At 40.9% G+C, this 17,206-nt stretch overlaps 1 protein-coding gene across 1 annotated transcript in view; it reads left to right on the forward strand.

Annotated features, from left to right (window-relative positions):
• GAD2 (glutamate decarboxylase 2) overlaps nucleotides 1-17,206 on the forward strand; it is an 81,131-nt gene that overhangs the window by 21,472 nt on the left and 42,453 nt on the right. The window contains exon 8 of the mRNA XM_029955366.1: nucleotides 3,975-4,054. Coding sequence (XP_029811226.1) covers nucleotides 3,975-4,054 — 80 coding nt within the window. The remainder of the gene's footprint in view (nucleotides 1-3,974; nucleotides 4,055-17,206) is intronic.

Consider the following 17,206-nt stretch of genomic DNA (forward strand, 5'->3'; position numbering starts at 1 on the left):
AGAGAATTTTAAGTAGGTTCCACCCCCAGTGTGGAGCCTGATGTGGGGCTCAATCCCATGAACCATGAGATCATGAACTGAGCTGAAATCAAGAGTTGGACATTTAACTGACCGAGGTACCCAGACCCCCGATTTGCACATATTTTAAATGCCAGTTGAATCATGTAGCCTGTAGCTAGACAACTTATGATTTTGTTTTAAAGGATAGAGAAATTAATTTCCCATCGATCTCGAATTTTTCATTTGGTAAAAAAGTAAAAATCAGGTTTTAACCTCTATTACCCAAATAGATACATGATTTAGTTCTAAATAAGCATGAGATTCTGTCAAGTCTATTATTTTCCCACAATCAGGGTGGAGGAGATACGGGGGATATTCATTAACTCATTCCCCAGCCATTCTGTCGATGAATGACTGATCATCACAGGAGTCTTGATGACTTGGGGACACATTTGAGTCCTTGTAGCTTTCCATTTTTGTCCACAGCCTTACCTTCTGAAGCCACTCAGAACCATCTGTCCCTTTCCTCTCACCTTCACTCAGCCCTTCCGATATGAAGGCCGCCCCTGCCACATGTCCGGGTGGCCCTGTGCCCATGAACAAGCATCCTCTGAGCTCTTTCCAGACACCTGGATTCTGGGCTCCTCAGTTCCCAGCCTGCTGCTCTGCTGGGGTTCATCAACAAGTAGCTCTATTAACACCGTGCCAGGGATTAAAAATGACTCCCCATGTGTTCTCACCTGCACAGAGATGTGCTATTTAAGCTGTTTTCACTGTTTCTTCCTCATTAGGTAGTGTCTTTTTTTTTTCCCTCTGGGGCTCCTTGCTCTCCACGGTCCCTCACTATTTGTGGATAACATCTAGTGATTTCCCTGCTCTCTTTCCCAAAATTGTAAACAGGCTCAGTGTTCGGTACCTAATCTTCTTTTTCATGCCTCACATCCCTTTTTCCTTCCCCATCTTGAAGCCTTCTATTTGGGCATGTGTTTCTTCTTTAAGTGTGTGGCATTTGCCAGCGTGATCAATTATCCTAGGTAATTGCCCCTCATTTCAGAATCCCTATTCTTTCTCATTAAAAAACAGACAAGACTACTTTTTCTCATTGACCAGGTGCACCAGATCTCTTACTTAGCCCCAATTTGCCATTTGTCGGTTTCGTACTATCAAAGGTTTAGAAAAAATAAAAAATAAAAATAAAAGTAAAACCAAGGAATCACTGAAGTGGTAATTAGGGAGAGTTTATTGTGCACACACTGAAAAGACACTTGGCAAACCCCGAGCGCTCAAATCCAAAAGAGGGCATGAGACTCAGGATATTGTCACAAGCAGTGTATACAGTGTTGTTGACTGTTGATTCTTCACAGTGACTAGTTAACAGTATTAGAATTTTCTTAAATGAAAGAGAATGTAGTGGTTACCTTCTATCAATCTGGGGGAACAATTTAAGTTTCACTTATGATTTTCAGAGGCAGAAGCAAGATGGACCCGAGTTATTAGCCTCGTTTGTCACGCGAAATAAGCTCCATTAAGCTCTGCTTGTAGGACTAATGATTGTGTCTGCTCAGGAAATTTTCAAGCCTGGTCACCGTTTGCTTGGTTCTAACAGTGCTTGGGAGCTCCTTCACTGGGGGACCTCACCCGAGTGGCTTGTGCTTGCTCAGTGGGCAGCTGGCCCCTCTGTTCGAGGCCATTTCCCCCCTGAGCTCTTTCTTCTGGGGTCCCAGGGGGATCTGCTAACCATGCAAGAGAGAACACTTTTTTGTGTTGTTGGGGGAGTCATGCGTCTTTACAAACCCAGTTAAGCTTTCTCTCCTAGTTCCCAGGTATCTTGGTAACGACTTCTACTTTGTCTGATTGTAAAATGAGGCTAATGGCCCTTCGTCATTACTCCGTGGGTGCCCTGGGCCTTTTAAATCCTCTATCCAGGGCCTCCTTTATTGGTTTAACATTATTTGCTGCTGTTATCAATGTGATTTCTTCTTGCTTATTAGACACACCCCCCTAAAAATACGTGTTAACAGTTCCTTTGTGGCTTATATAAGAATAAAGAGGAGTCGAAAGTGGGCATTCAGAGAGAGTGCACTCCGGAAAGCTAACTTAAAATTCCAGTCAGCAACCCTTTGGAGATGTAAATTGAGGAAGCAGCTCTCCTTTTGGACAGCTTAATGATCTGTAGTTAATAGTAAGAGGCTGCCGGGCAGCTGCCGTACAGCTGGGCTTAGGTTAGCCTCTCTCAGCTCTCCAAATTGCCGCGTGATTACAGCCATTGAGATTCAGAATCCTGCCCGGGATCAATAACCAAAAGCACAAACAAAGATCTGGCAGTGGCTTGTCAGTGTGGCCTTTTCCGCACACTGTCTTCCCTAAGCCAGCGACTGATGCCTCTTCCCTGCTCCTGCCTCAGGCTGAAAGGTCACCTACCAGCAACTAGCTCCTCCATCAAGTCTGGAATAAAGTGTGCTGGATTAAGGCCAACTTCTCTTGAGTGCCCACAGTTTCACTGAACTTGAGAGAGAGTGATCTCTATCAATCTCTTGGTGGGAAAAATATAAGCCTGGGAGCCATATTGCACATAGCTCCTGGAGACCATTGGCTTGTTTTTATGCCTTATATGTAAAACTGGTTTGGATTATTGTCTGTTGGGGTAGCAAGTCCATTGATAATTTCCAGGGTCTTATTGTCTTCACTTAGAAATTCAAGGGGGGGTACCTGGGTGGCTCAGTCGGTTGAGTGTCTGATTCTTGATTTTGGCTCAGGTCATGATCTCATAGTCATAATATCAAGCCCTACATTGGGCTTCGTGCTGGGTGTGAAGCCTGCTTGAGATTCTCTGTCTCTCCCTCTCTCCCTCTGTCCCTCCCCTGCTTGCACACCCTCGCTCGCTCGCTCTCTCTCTCTCTCTCTTTCTCTCTTCTCTAAAAAAAAAAAGAAAGAAAAAAGGAAAGAAACTCAAGTGAATTCAACAACCACCACCACAAAACAACCCATTCAAAAATGGGCAAAGAACTTGTATATACATTTCTTTAAAAACAATGTACAAATGGCCAATAAGCATACAAAAAATATTCGACATCAGTAATCATTAAGGAAATACAAATTGAAACCTATAATGAGATACCACGCCCCCACCCATTTGAATGACTATTATAAAAAGATAGAAAATAACAACTATTGGCAAGTTTGGGGAGAAGTTGGAACCATTGTGCACTGCTGGTGGGGACGTAAAATGGGTCTGCTGCTGTGGAAAATAGTGTGGCAATTCTTCAAAGATAGAATTAACTATAGGACCCAGCAATTTCATTTCCCAAAAGAATTAAAAGCAGGGCCCAAAGAGATATGAGTACACCCATGTTCATAGCACCATTATCCCCAACAGCCAAATGGTGGAAGCAACCCAAGTATCCATTGATGGATGAATGGACAGACAAAATGTAGTGTGAACATACAATGAATAGGATTCAACATTAAGAAGGAAGGACACACAGGCTACAACATGAATGAAACTTGAGGACACTATGCTGAGTGAAATAGGCCAGTCACAAAAGAGCAAATATTATATGGTTCCACTTACATGAGGTACCTAAAGTAGTCAAATTCAGAGAGACAGAAAGTACAGTGGTGGTTGCCGGGGGCTGAGGGAAGGAGGAATGAAGGGTTATTGGTTAATGGTACAGAATTTCACTTTTGCCAGATGAAAAGGCTCTGGAGATGGGTGTTTTCCAATGGTTGCACAGCTACATAAATGGACCTAAGGCCACTGAACTGTACACTCACAGATGGTTAAGGTGGTAAATTCTGGGTTTTGTGCCTTTCACCACAGTTTGAAAAAACAAAGCTCAACAGAAGGATGCTATCTTCTCTCAGCAATCCAGGTTTTTGAGAAAGATTAAAAGTAAAAGGAGAAAAAAAAACAAATGAGGAAATGGATCTTGAATTTACATGCAACTAATTACAAATATGCTTTTTTTTTTTAGAGTCATTTTTCTCTGAAGAAGGGGGCTGCAGCTCTGGGGATTGGAACAGACAGCGTGATCCTGATTAAATGCGATGAGAGGTGAGCATGAATCTGCAACCCTTATTGGTTGGCAGTTTGCAACTTCCACATGTATTATCTTTTCGTGCAGAAATAGGTGTTGACTGGGCGGCAAACCTACCTCCATCCCTGCTTCTGTTTCACTGTTTCTTTTTCACATGGGCTCTTGCTTGTTGTTCCTCAGTTCCACGGAGCCTTCCATGGCTCTTGGCTGAATTTAACCTTGGTTAAATCAATCAAAATATTCTGCACCAAGAAGGTGCAGAAGGACATTCATCACCTGGGCACTTAAGCAACAACCAGCCGTTTGAGCACTGATTTACGGACATGTCATCATTCTAGGTGCCATGATTGTGCGAACTTGATGGACTGATTACAGAAGGGGGGGGCAGTTTAGTGAGGAAGAAGTAAATGATGCCCCAGCAAGTCATCCACTTTGCGCTGAAACCAAAGGGCTCTCGTAGGGAAAATCCTTGCCTTAATAGGCACGTGAACATCATAGGTACTCTGGAAATAGAAGTAGAGAGATTAGAAGGCATTTCAGCATATCCATGTAAATTTTCATGAGCCTATAGGTCTCTAACCTATAAAAAATTAAATTTAGATTCTGAAGAATTAAGAAATCTTACTAAATGAAAAGGAAGCTACTCAATTAACCACTTATATTTTCATATGCATTTATTAGACAGACATTGATGACTGCCCACCATGTCATGAGGCTTCAGAAAGCATAAGGCGTAATCCTGGTTCCCTGACAGTATGTGATCTAGGAGACAGGCATAGCACCAACAGGAGACACTTATAAGGTTGAATTGTATGGCACAGAGTCCATGTTCCGTACATAGGTAAGGCTTGGAAGGCTCCGTGCAGCAAGTACAACTTGTGCTTTCAAAGGATTTTTCAAAGCTATGGGTGAACTGGATGGGGGGAGGGGAAGGCAGAGGCCATTACATAGGATCGAACACACCATCAAAGCCTCAGAAGTAGGAGTCAGTTTGTGGGGCTCGAGGAACGGGGTCTGACCAGAGGCATTGAGAACAGACAGCCATGGCAAATCCAGTGGGCCATGTGGGATTTTGAAAACTCAACAAAACAAACTGATTAATGACACCTCTCTCTATGGGAGGGAAAATTACAAGGGATTGCCACTTTCTTGTTCACACCTTTACATCTTGCCTGACCTTATCTGATTGCTCGCCATGAACACGTTACTTTTACAATCAGAAAAGGTGATGTTTTCTTTTTCCTTGTTGGAGTAGGGGCAATGCTAAACTTTGCCTTTGAGTTTGATGGATCAGTAATCAAGGTCACCTGAAAGCATTTTTATCTGAGAAAGGCATGATGGAAAACATCCTTCAGGAAGCAGGGACAAGAGAGACCGGGGTCAGTGGGGCTGTGCATGGGGCTCTAGCAATAAGATGGGTGGGAAATTAAAAGCAACAGAGCAAGACAAGCACATTTGGAGGAAGGAACTGAATATTTTTTAAGTTTTGGGGTTTTTTTTGAGGGGGTGAGAGAGAAAGAAAGGGTGCATGAGTTGAGGGAGGAGCAGAAAGGGAGAGAGAAAGAGAATCCCAAGTCCCTGGTTGTGGTGCTTGAACTCATGAACCGTGAGATCACGACCTAAGTCAAAATCGGGAGTCAGCTGCTTAGCCAACTGAGCCACCCAGGCACCCCAAAAACTGCTTGTATTTTTGAGACCACCCGTGCTAGACGGTACTTGAGAACTGAGATTTAAGAAGAAAACTGGCACAGCTGCAAAACCTGCTAACCGGGAATAAAGATTGGGGTGACTAACATTTTTCTTAATCTGTAGCCAACTCTTGTGCTTACTTCGGCAGCACACGTACTAAAATCTGCAGCCAACTCTTATAAGGAGCCTAGCCTTTGAGGAAGAATCATTCACACAGGCCCTAGTTATCTGACCTACTCAGTCTTCTAAGCTAGCCTGGTCAGTGGATGTTCCTGACTTGAGTCCCAGTGGGCTGGTGGATGACCTGGGAAGACAGAGGGAACTCTTCAGTCCACTCCTCAAGGCATCAATATTACCACTTCCACTCCTGTCAGATTCAGGTTTTAACAATGCAAGGGGCCTTGGGATGAGTCCATCAAACCAGCCAACCAGGCATTCCCAGGAGCCAAAGTCTGGCCTGAGGACTACTGACTGAGGGCAGCATCATGTTCCAAAGAGAAGGGCAGGCCTAGAAAAAGGAAGAACAAGAAGGAAAAGCATAAATGTTGCAGGAACAGGGAACACAGACAGGGCTGCCAGGAAGAAATGCCAAAAAGTGCCTGTCATTCACCAATCGCAGAGAAAGGAGCAGAAAGCAGAGAATGCTGGGAAACCAGTAGGGTCTAGAATCAATGACTACCCAAGTGACCTCAATTTTTAGGTCAAAGAATTTTATGTCAGCAATTTTATTTTTATTTATTAAAAAAAAGTTTTAATGTCTTTATTTTAAGAGAGAGAGAGACAGAGAGTGAGCGGGGGAGAGAAAGAGGGAGACCCAGAATCTGAAGCAGGCTCCAGGCTCTGAGCTAGCTGTCACGCAGGGCTTGAACCCACGGACTGAGGTCATGACCTGAGCCGAAGTTGGATGCTTAACCAGCTGAACCACCCAGGTGCCCCAATATATCAGCAAGTTTAGAAGCCATTAGAAAAACTGAAAACACAATGTTAAAAATTGTTGTTGTTGTTGTTGTTGTTGTTGTTTTCACAAAATACCCTGCAACCCCCCTCCTCCCTACATCCACCCATTGAGAGGGTCCAGAGAGAAAGGGCCACCAGGAAGCTAGGGCTACAAGGACTTTTTGTCCTGCTCATGAGCCTTATTGGATGGGGAAGGGAGGAGAGAGACATACAGGAAGAAGAAGAAGAAAGAAAAGGAAGAAAAAGAAAGATAAGAAATAAGAGGTAAGAGAAATAAGGCCTAGGAGAAAAAAAAATTCACAGTGGAAGTATGAAGTGAAGCAAGGAGGAAGAAAATATAATTGATCCTTGAAAACATGGTACCACTGACCCCCACCTGCATCCTGTGTAGTTGAATTTACATATAACTTTTGTCACCCCAGAAACTCAACTACTCAGAGCCTGCTGTTGACCAGAAGCCTTACCAATAACATACACAATCAACACATGTTTTGTATGTTATATGTATTAAATACTATATTCTTTCCATAAAGTAAGCTAGAGAAAAGAAAATGTCATTAACAAAATCAGAAGGGAAATACATTTATAGTACTATACTGTATTTTTCAAAAAATACCCATGTGTAAATAGACCTGCACAGTTCAAACCTGTGTTGTTCAAGGTCAGTGGGTAGAAGGAAAGGGAGTGGGGGCAGGAAGCACATGAGAACTTTAAACAGGAATAAGTGATCATTTTTATCATCTGAAAGGGAATATATGTTTACTTTAAAAAAACACAAAATAAGAGGAAAAAATTGTAATTCCACCACCCAAAGATTATCACTAATACCATATTGGTGTCTTAACCTTGAATCTCTTTTTCAAATCATAGAGGTTTGGGATTTTTTCTTTTAAAAAAAATTTTTTTAATGTTTGTTTGTTTGTTTGTTTTGAGAGACAGAGAGCAAGCAGAAGAGGGGTAAAGAGAGAGGGAGAGAAAAAGAATCCCAAGCAGGTTCCACACATGTCAGCACAGAGCCGGGTGCAGGGCTTGAACTCACGAATTGTGAGATCATGACCTAAGCTGATATCAAGAGTCAATATCAAGAGGCAGACATTTAACTGACTGATCTACCCACGTGTGCCCCTTTTCCTTTTTTTAACTTGCGTATTTGTGATCATGTTTCTTTTTCTAACCAGACATGATAAGTATTTTTCCACGTTATTACAAACACGCTTAACTACATAGTATATGAGGAGTGACTATATGAGAAAGTGCAATAGTGATAGTACTTTGAAGGGCCGGCTCCAGAGCTGCATTGTTTGACACGCTATCCTTCCTATCTCAGCTCCAGCACCAGCTGGGGCAAATCCTTATCTGTCTCACTTTTCTCATCTAAAATAAAGGAAAAAGGAAAGGCCCTGCTTCATAGGGTTGCTATGAAGATTAAATGTGTTCACAACTGTAAAACACTAAAAGTGATATGGAGTAGAAAGCAAGCACTCCCCTCCTATTCATTTCCTTTTTTCTGGTGTTGCTGTTAGAAATAACCCTTATATCCTTATACATTCTTATGTGCCCAGGGCTTCTCCATTTATGCTTATTTCTTAGTACAGTTGCTAACTTAAATTATATAAATATTCTTAAGGAAAGTGATATAGCAGACCATATTGCCTTTCAAAAGACTTCTTTTTCTCCTAGCAGTATTCTATGAGGGCATGTTGGAGGAAAAACTCAAAGCTGTGTTGGTAGCTAAATGTAGTCTTTAATTCTATATTGATAATTCATATCATCTCTACAGGATGAGTTTAAGACTGAGAGTTTGGTCTAATGGATTAAATGAAATTGAACTGGTTGGGGTCAGGAGGCAAGAAGCAGGCTTTGAACAGTCACATGTGGCCACCCTTCCAGTAGAATCGTTTAAAACATGCTTGGCAGCCATTTTGTTTTTATTCTTTCCCCTCCTTGTGAAAGTCAGATGCTTAGTTCAGAAAAATCACTTGAGGCTGACAAAGTACATACCTGGATCTGCTCTGGAAGACATTCATTTCTTACAGCTACTCTTTCTGACTCTGCACATTTGTTTGTCAGTGGTGGGGGTGATAGGCTTTATCTTGTTCTCAGCAGACAGTTAACTTAGTAGGAAGCTCACAATAAAGGGAAATGTCCTAGTGAAGAAAGTAAAGTATATTTCATGTGCATTTATTTTTGAGACCAAGAGAGACAGAATGCAAGCAGGGGAGGGACAGAGAGAGAGGGAAACACAGAATCCGAAGTAGGCTCCCGGCTCTCTGCTGTCAGCACAGAGCCCAATGCAGGGCTTGAACCCAAGAACCACGAGATCATGACCTAAGCTGAAGTTGGACGCTTAACTAACTGAGCCACCCAGGTGCCCCTTGCCTTTCTAACAACAATCCCAAAGCCACATATGGAATACTGCAAGATACAGTCTCTTAATTAGCAATCACAGGGGCTCAGTTTGGTAACCCATTCAAAGTGAAACATTCTCGATTAAAACAAAGAAAGAGAACTATGTAATAAATCTTCATTTATTCTGAAAAGGTTCTTTCAGTGTTGAAAAGCAAAAAGCATATTTAACTTGTTATTACTTTAATAAGTAAAATAAGGCAATGGAAAACTGCATTTCACCATGTCTTACATTTGAATGTGAAGTGCTCTATTTTTATAAAAATCAATTATTAAATTCAAAAGAAGAAAATGTGCTAGATGCATCTTTGATTTCCTAGGGTCTAGTTTAAGAGTTCTTTTTCCTTATAACCAAAGAGCTGAATCTTCACAGTATTGGGATTAATGAATTTTTACTTTAGTGTGATTAGATCTAATATTTGCACATTTTGAATTAGTGGGATCCCAATTAAGGCTGCATTGATGGTGTCCAATGATAGAGAAGAAAAGTATGAGTTAATATCTAGAGAAAAATAAGTATTTGTGAAAGAGGAGTGAGCAATATTTTAGAATTGGATTGGGCCACTAAACAAAAAGATATTTCCCAAGAGTTCAGACAGAGGAGGGGAGAAAATATCTATAAATGATTATTTGGAAGTATACAGCATTCCCATATGATAGATGTGGGAGCCTTATGAGAGACTTATTTTGGATGTAGGCAGTGGCCGTGACTGGAAGCACAGTGGTCAACAAGGTGGACAAAGTCACAGATGCTATAAGACTTAGTCTAGTGTCCAGAGGCAGACTTCAGAACAAGTAGTAACACTGGCGAAAGTATGTACAAGAGCAAGTACAGGTTGCTATTGATTCATATCTAAGTCTACATCCGGAGGGAGGACCATGAGATGGCCAGATGAAGAGGAAAGAATGTTCCAGGCAGAGGCCATGGCACATTCTAAGTCATGGATGTGAGGGCAGGTGGCTTGCCCAAGGACCTGAAAAGAAATTCTGAGGGGAAGTGGTCAGAATGTCCTTGTAATGATGGAATTTTTTGAGCCATGTTTCAACTTTAGGTTGAAGACATGACATATCACTGAAGGATTTTGAGCAGCAAAATGACATCACATTTTAGCATTAGAAAGATCATTTTAAATGCAGAGTGAAGTATAGGTTGGAGGCTGGAAGTTGGTGGCTGCGGCCATGAGATGAGTTGATGCTGAATGGTAGGCTGACCTGATGTCCGCTGGAATGGATGCTGGAATTAATAGGAATTATTGAATGGTTGGTATGCAGGTTGAAAGAAGAGTCAAGGATGAATGACAGCCTTCTGGCTTGCCAGCTAAGTCCGTGTGGTGTTGTTCTCTGAGTTAAGGAATCCTAGCCAAAGTGAAAAGTTCAGGTTTGAATATGTCAAGTTTGCAGAGCTTATGAGATGTCGTGAGGGTTCAGGTGGGCGTTCTGAAATATGAGCCTGAAGCTCTTACATTACACAATGGAAGCCACACAGAGTGGGCCCAGGAAAGAACTCTAAGGAGCATCTGCTTTTCAGGGAGACTGAGAAGGAGCAGCCAGAGTCATACAGGAGAATCAGAAACTGGGGCCATGAGGGCCATGAGAGTCTTTCTAGAAGTGGTTAATGGCCTCACATGGGATGAGGGTTAACAGCTGTCCATCAGCTTTCATTATGAGGAGGTGGCTGGTGAGTTTGGCAAGAGTAGTTTCAATAGAGGGGTGGGGCACTCACTAAGTTAAGCCTCTGACTTCACAGACTGAGTTCAAGCCCCACATCAGGCTCTGTGCTGACAGCTCAGAGCCTGGGGCCTACTTCAGATTCTGTGTCTCCTTCTCTCTCTGTGCCTCCCCCATTCTCTGTTTCTCTCTCTGTGTCTCTCTCTCTCTCTCTCTGTCTCAAAAATAAACAAACATTAAAAACAATTCAATAGAGGGATGAGGGCAAAAGGCATTTGCAGTGGGTGAAGGGTGGGGGAGGGGAGGGAAGAGAGAACGGGTACAGGCAGGGACAGACAGCCTCTCTAGAGGTTGAGCCATGAAGGGAGGCAGGGAGGAGAGAAGCTGGAGCGGGTACTGAATTCAGGATGGTTTTTGGTTTCATTGTTTTAAGGAGGGTGGTTATGGCATATTTCACTGTGAGATGAAGAACTGCTAGAGAGGAAAAATGTGAATTATGTGAAAAGAAGGGATAAAATAGAAGTAATTTCTCTGTGAGTTCCTTATGTCTTTGGCTGAAGTTGTATATGGTCCTTCTCTGAAGAACTCACGAGAACTCTGCTGCTATTTTTCCTTTGCCTTAGGAGACATATCTAGAAAAATAGTGCTATGGCCAATGTCAGAATGGTCTCAGGTCTCACATTTAGGTCTTTAATCCATTTAGAGTTTTGATATGCATGCTTTGGAGTTCTCATTCTCTCCATGTATATAATTCAATATTATATCTTGAATGTAATGAATATTATAATATTAAAAATACATACTATATATATTATAGATACAGATTTTTTTGGAACATTTAAGAATTTCTTGCAGACATCAGGCCCCTTTGCTTCTTAATACTTAAATGTGCATCTCCTAAGAACAAAGATATTCACTTATATAATCACAGTACAAAGATCAAAATCAGAAGATCTGCCAGTATTTAATCAATATACCTTATTCAAATTTCATCCGTTTTCCCAATAATATTACTGAGAGCTATTTATTCCCAGTCCAAGATCACACATTATATTCAGCTGTCATGTGACTTTAGTTTCCTTTAATCTGGAATATTTCCTCATCCTTCCTTTGCCTTTCATGAAATTGATATTTTTGAAGAGCATGTTTATTTTGTAGAATTTTTTTTATTTATAGTTTATTGTCAAGTTGGTTTCCATATACTACGCAGTGCTCTTCCCCACAAGTGCCCTCCTCCATGCCCATCACCCCCTTTTCCCTTTTGCCCCTCCCCCTTCAGCCCTCAGTTTGTTTTCAGTATTCAAGAGTCTCTCATAATTTGCCTCCTTCCCTCTCCCTAATTCTTTTTCCCCCTTCCCCTCCCCATGGTCCTCTGTTAAGTTTCTCCTGTTAGACCTATGAGTGAAAACATATGGTATCTGTCCTTCTCTGCCTGACTTATTTCACTTAGCATGACACCCTCGAGGTCCATCCGTGTTGCTTTGAATGGCCAGATTTCATTCTTTCTCATTGCCATGTAGTATTCCATTGTGTATATATATACCACATCTTCTTGATCCATTCATTGGTTGATGGACATTTAGGCTCTTTCCATGATTTGGCTATTATTGACAGTGCTGCTATGAACATTGGGGTACATGTGCTCCTATGTATCAGCACTTCTGTATCCCTTGGGGAAATCCCCAGCAGTGCTATTGCTGGGTCATAGGAGAGTTCTTTATTGATAGTTTTTTGAGGAACCTCCACACTGTTTTCCAGAATGGCTGTACCAGTTTACATTCCCACTAACAGTGTAGGAGGGTGCCCGTCTCTCCACACCCTCGCCAGCATCTACAGTCTTGTAGAATATTTCTTAATTTGGGTTTGTCTCATATTGCCTCATGGTTAGATCCAAGCAATACATTTTAGGCAAGAATTCAAGGGAGGTGATCCTTGTCTTTCTCAGTTGTTCCTCCTCAGGAGGGTTGTCATGTTATAGTAATGTCAACTTTGACCCCTTGGTTAGGGTAGCATTTGCCAGGTTTCTCCCCTGCCAAATGACTGTTCTCTACTTTGCAGTTTATCTTGTAGGGGATCCTTCGAGACAACATAAATATTCAGTTCCTCCTGAAACATTCACTCACTAGTTTAGCATCCGTAGAAGGCTCTTGCGTGAATTATGAGTATGGTAGTTGCAAAACAGTGGTGTTCTAATTCCATCACTCCTTCTTCTCTTTATCAGTTCTTGTCATTCTACTATAAAGAAGAGCTCTCCCCACTCCATGTGTGTGTGTGTGTGTGTGTGTGTGTGTGTGTGTGTGTGTGAGTGTGTGTATTTACAATGAGTGTGGATTCATAGGTGCATTTAGAAATTGATTCTCTCTATTGGTGCCTGAGTGGCGTAGTAGGTTAAGGATCTGATTTTTGGTTTTGGCTCAGGTCATGATCTCATGGTATGTGAGTTTTAGCGCTGCGTCAGGCTCTGTGCTAACAGTGCAGGGCCTGCTTGGGATTCTCTCCGTCTCTCACTTTCTCTCTCTCTCTCTCTCTCTCTCTCTCTCTCTCTCTCTTTGCCCCTTCCACCCCTCTCTTTCTCTCTCTCAAAATAAATAAACTTTTTTTAAATTTTTAAAAAGAATTTAATTATCTCTAGAGCTCTCTCGCACTCTCTCCCGATTTTTCCATCTCTTATTCCTCCTTTCAGGGTTTCCTTTAAATTATCTAAATTGCTATAAAACCTTATAGAAAATAAAACTGAGCAAGACACATGATACCTGGTTGGCAGAGGAGTAGAAGAGTCATTGGCCACCCTTGTAACTCAAGATTTCTATTATATATTTAGATGAATGCTTGTATACCACAAAGTGAACACTTATGTTTTTGTATAAATTTTAGTTTTTTATTTTCACACATCTCTCAGCTTTACAAATTATAGTTAGATAACATTTCCTTGCACTTATTAAGTACCACACTTTATCACTTAATTGATTTCAACAATTGAAAGTATAAATAATCTGGGGTCATTATACTCTTTTATCAAATTAGCTGAATTGTGGCCAGTGTCTGAAGGCAGTTAGGAAAGCTAATTAACTCTTTCAGGTCCTTGGGGAGGTATTAAATGCACTGTGATAGGAAAGACTTCACAGAGACCTTGAATCAATTATTATTGAGCAGGGCTGGGGTAAGCCCTCTGGGTGTCATATTTCCTATGGGTTTAGAGGCAGAGAATGCAGACGTGCTAGTAGTATATGTTCTTCATTATGTCCATATCAGGACGGATTACAAAATAATAAGAGCCGGCACTTACTGTTTATTATGTGCCAGGTGGCCTCCTAAGCACCTTATACAGTTGATCTAGTTAATGCAGTTATTAGAGGCACAAAGGAGTATGTCCCCTCACACCTACCTGGTGCCGACACAGTTTGTGAAGAGTTTCTACGTACACAATAGTCACCAGCAGTATGGTAAGTTCACCTTCGTCCATTCATCTCCTCACCCTGGCACAGGGCCAGTGTATCCAAGATAACTTTGCTGGGAAGCAAAGAATCAGGGCTTGGACTCTGAAGAGAGCTCCTAGTGTTTGCTGGTTAAACATGGTCCTTTGTCCACTTTTCCCCAATTTTTAATTGTGGTAAAATACACTTAAAATTTGCCATCCTAACTATTTGTAAGTAGACAGTTCAGTGATAATGGAGTACAATCATTTTGTTGTGCACCCATCACCATTATCCATCTCCAAAACTCTTTTCGCCTTGCAAAACAGAAACTCTACAACCACTAAACCAAAACCTCCCATCCCCCACCCCCACCCCCTGGCAAACATCTTTCTACTTTCTATCGCTATGAATTTGACCACCTAGGTACCTGACTCTTTTTTGTCTTTTTTGCGATTGGCTGATTTCACTTAGCGTAATGTCCTCAAAGATGATCCATGTTGTAGCAAATGTCAACATTTCCTTCCTTCCTAGGACTGAATAATAACATTTCATTGTATATATGTACCACTTGGTGTGCCTCCACATTTGAGCTATTCTGAATAATGCTGTTATATCCATGGGTATGCAAATATCTCTTAGAGCCTTGCTTTTAATTCTTTTGGGCATATATTCAGAAGTGGAACTGACAGATAATATGGTAATTGCATTTTTAATTTTTTGAGGAACTGACATACTGTTTTCTGTAGTGGCTGCACTATTTGACATTTCCACCAACATTGTACAAGCATTCCAATTTCTCCACAACCTTGTCAACACTTGCTATTTTCTGGTTGGTTTGTTTATTTATTTTTGAGGAAGAGAGAGAGACAGAGAGTAAGTCAAGAAGGGGAAGAGAGAGGGAGACACAGAATCAGAAGCAGGCTCTAGGCTCTGAGCTGTCAGCCCAGAGCCCAACGCAGAGCTTGAACTCATGAGCTCTGAGATCATGACCTGAGCCGAAGTCCAACATTAACCAACTGAACTACCCAGGCGCCCCTGTTTTATTTTTTAATAGTAGCCATACTAATGGGTGTGAGGTATTATCTAATTGCGGCTTTGATTTGCATTTCTCTAATGATTAGTGATGTCGAACAGCTTCCCATGTGCTTATTAGCCATTTGTACACCTTTTTTGGAGCAATGTGTATCCAAGTCCTTTGCCTATTTTTTTAAAAATTTCACTTGTTTATTTTTATTTTTTGAAGATATATTTTTTCCAATCTTATTGAAGTATAACTGACAAATAAAAATTGTATATATTTAATGTATACAATATGATGATTTGCGATGTATATACATACACTGTAAAATAATTAGTCAAGCCAACTAACGTATCTGCTACCTCACAATGTTACCATTTGTGTGGGGGGAAGGGTGTAATGACAATTCTTAAGATCTTCTCTCTTAACAAACTCTATACAAAATAACATGGTTACATCGTCATGCTGTACGTTAGATCCCTAGAACTTACTCATCTTATAACTGAAAGTTTGCACTCTTTGGGCAACATTTCCCCATTTCTCCCACCGAATAGCTCCTGGTAATCACCATTCTACTCTCTGCTTCTATGAGTTTGACTTTTTTTCAAATATGTGTGTGTGTGTGTGTGTGTGTGTGTGCGTGAAATCATATAATATTTGTCTTTCTGTGTCTGGCTTATTTCTCTTAGCATAATATCTGCCAGGTTCACCCATGTTGTCATAAATTTCCTTCTCTTTATGCTGAATAATATTCCATTGTGTGTGTATCACATTTCTTTATCCATTCCATCACTAATTAACTCTCAGATTGTTTCCTAATCTTGCTTATTGTAAATAATGCTGCATTGAAGATGGGAATGCAGACAACTCTTTGTGATACTGACTTCATTTCCTTTGGTTATTTACCAGGGAGTGGGATTCATGAATCATACAGTAGTTCTATTTTTAATTTTTGAGGAACCTCTATACTGTTTTTCACAGTGGTTGCACCAGTTTACTTTCTCACCAACAGTGTACAAAGATTCTCTTTTCTCCATTCCTGTATCAACACTTATTATTTCATGTCTTTTTGATAATAGCTATCCTCATAGGTATGCGGTGATATCTCACTGTGGTTTTGCTTTGCATTTTCTTGATGGTTAGTGATGTTGAACACCTTTTCACCTTTGTCATTTGTTTGTCTTCTTTGAAAAAATATCTATTCAGGTCTTTTGCCCATTTTTAAATAAGTTTATTTGGGTTTTGCTATTGAGTTGTAAGATCTCTTTATATAATTTGGATACTAATCCTTTTTCAGATATATGGCTTACAAATGTTTTCTCCCCTTCCATAAATTGCCTTTTCATGTTGATTTTTTATTTTGCTTTGCAGAAGGTTTTCATTTGTTTGTTTTATTTTATTTTAGAGAAAGAATGGGGGAGGGGGGAGAGAAAGAGAGAGAGAGAGAGGGGGGGGGGGGGGGAGAATCTTAAGCAGGCTCTACACAAGTGTGGTGCCCAACAACGGGCTTGATCCCACAACCCTGGGCTCATGACCTGATCCAAAATCATGAGTCAGATGCTCAACCAACGGAGCCACCCAGGTGCCCCATCAGTGCAGAAGATTTTTAGTTTCATGTAGTCCCACTATTTATTTTTGCTTTTGTTGCCTTTGTTTTTGGTGTCAAACCAAAAAAAATTATAGCCAACACTGATGTCAAGGAGGCCTCTGCTTATGATTTCTTCTAGGATTCTTATGGTTTCAGGTTTTATGATCAAGTCACTAATCTACTTTGTGTTAATTTTTGTGTATGGTGTAAGATAGTGATCCAGTTTCATTTTTTTGCATGTGGCCGTCTAGTTTTCCCAGCACCATTTGTTGAAGGGCCTATCTTTTCCACATTGTGTATTTTTGACACCTTTGTCAAAGATTATTTGACTGGACATGTATGAGTTTATTTATGGGCTCTTTGTTCTGTTTCATTGATCTATGTGTCTATTTTTATGCCAGAACCATACTGATTTGATTACAATATC

Source organism: Suricata suricatta, chromosome 10 (genome assembly GCF_006229205.1).
Source record: "Suricata suricatta isolate VVHF042 chromosome 10, meerkat_22Aug2017_6uvM2_HiC, whole genome shotgun sequence".
NCBI lineage: Eukaryota > Metazoa > Chordata > Mammalia > Carnivora > Herpestidae > Suricata > Suricata suricatta.